General features: G+C 62.2%; 1 protein-coding gene across 1 annotated transcript in view; it reads right to left on the bottom strand.

Moving 5' to 3' along the window:
- The window catches only part of ddx23 (DEAD (Asp-Glu-Ala-Asp) box polypeptide 23), a gene marked incomplete at its 5' end in the record, with an annotated part of 16,637 nt that overhangs the window by 15,143 nt on the left and 274 nt on the right, over positions 1-1,220 (bottom strand). The window contains 2 exons of the mRNA XM_048606006.1: positions 93-236; positions 1,017-1,201. Of these exons, the coding sequence (XP_048461963.1) occupies positions 93-236; positions 1,017-1,201 (329 nt within the window). The remainder of the gene's footprint in view (positions 1-92; positions 237-1,016; positions 1,202-1,220) is intronic.

The raw sequence follows: 1,220 nt of genomic DNA, 5'->3' as shown, positions 1-1,220 counted from the left end.
GGGGGGGGGGGGGGGGAGCAGATTCTCCATCAAGGAAGGGAACCTCCCCCCCACGTCTCCTCGCGCGCGCCCCACTCCCCCCAACGACTTACTCCTCCTGCTCCTTCTCCTCCAGCGTCCGCCTCTTCTCCATCAGGTCTCCGTAGAATCGGGACTGCTCACGTTTCTGCTGCTTCAGGTCGATGCCGGCGATGAACCCCCGTCCCAGCAACTGGACGTGGTGTCGTTCCTTATACCTGGGGGGGAACACACATGTGGGGAGGGAGGGGGAGGGAGGGGGAGAGACATGGGGAGGAGGGAGAGATGTGGGGGTTGGGAGAGAGTGGCATGGGGATGGACAGAGAGAGAGTGACGTGGGGATGGAGAGACAGAGAGAGAGACAGAGAGAGAGACAGGGGAAAGAGAGGGACAGTCACATTTCAGTCAGTCAGACTGTTACATGTACACGGGGAGCCTGGAGAGGAGTGCCGGGGGGGGGGGGGGGGGGAGAAGGAGGAGGGGAGGGGAGGGGGAGTGGGATACGTAGGAGGGGCATGTGTCACTGTGGCCATACGTGATGAGACGGATCCAGGTGTACAGATGGGGCAAATCCAGCCTTCCTGCCCCCCACCCACCCCCCGAGGGTGGGCACAGCCTCACACCTGGCACGGGGTTGGGTGGGGGGAGGAGGGGGGAAGGTGCTCAGAGGGAGGGTTCATTCAGGCTGGTTCCTCGTCGGGGTGGGGGGGCGGCTGGGAACATACCGGGGTCCGTACCCATTGGGGGTTCAGACAAATGAGAGAAGGGCGACCCCCATCAAAATGTGTACCATTCCCCATCCCCTCCCCCCACCCTCACCGTGGGAGGGGACGTGGTTTCCCAATAAGCCTGTCTCCTGTGTGTCAGGCAAAGCAGCATATTCCTTGCCCCTTCTCCCTGGGAAGGATGGTCAATGGTCGTAATCATTTCCCCGCACCCTCCCCAGGGGGTGGGGGCGGATGGTGGTGGGGGTGGGGCGGGAGAGGGGACACACCCACCGGATCCGTGCTTCCCCAGTCGGGACAATGTTGATCCCTGAAGAGTTACGTGGGCAAGGGGCATTTAGAATCGACGCACCATCCAGATCAGATGCAAACCCCCTCCAACGGCCACGAGATAGCAGGCTGTTGTAGGGCCGAAGGATCACCCCCACCGACCCCCCCAAAAAGAAGTCCCGTCGATCCTAATTCAGGCACGGAGAG

Source organism: Rhincodon typus, chromosome 15, assembly GCF_021869965.1.
Source record: "Rhincodon typus isolate 14 chromosome 15, sRhiTyp1.1, whole genome shotgun sequence".
NCBI classification, from domain to species: Eukaryota; Metazoa; Chordata; class Chondrichthyes; order Orectolobiformes; family Rhincodontidae; genus Rhincodon; species Rhincodon typus.
Note: the sequence above shows the minus strand (reverse complement) of the source record. Positions and strands in the feature narration are given on the sequence as shown.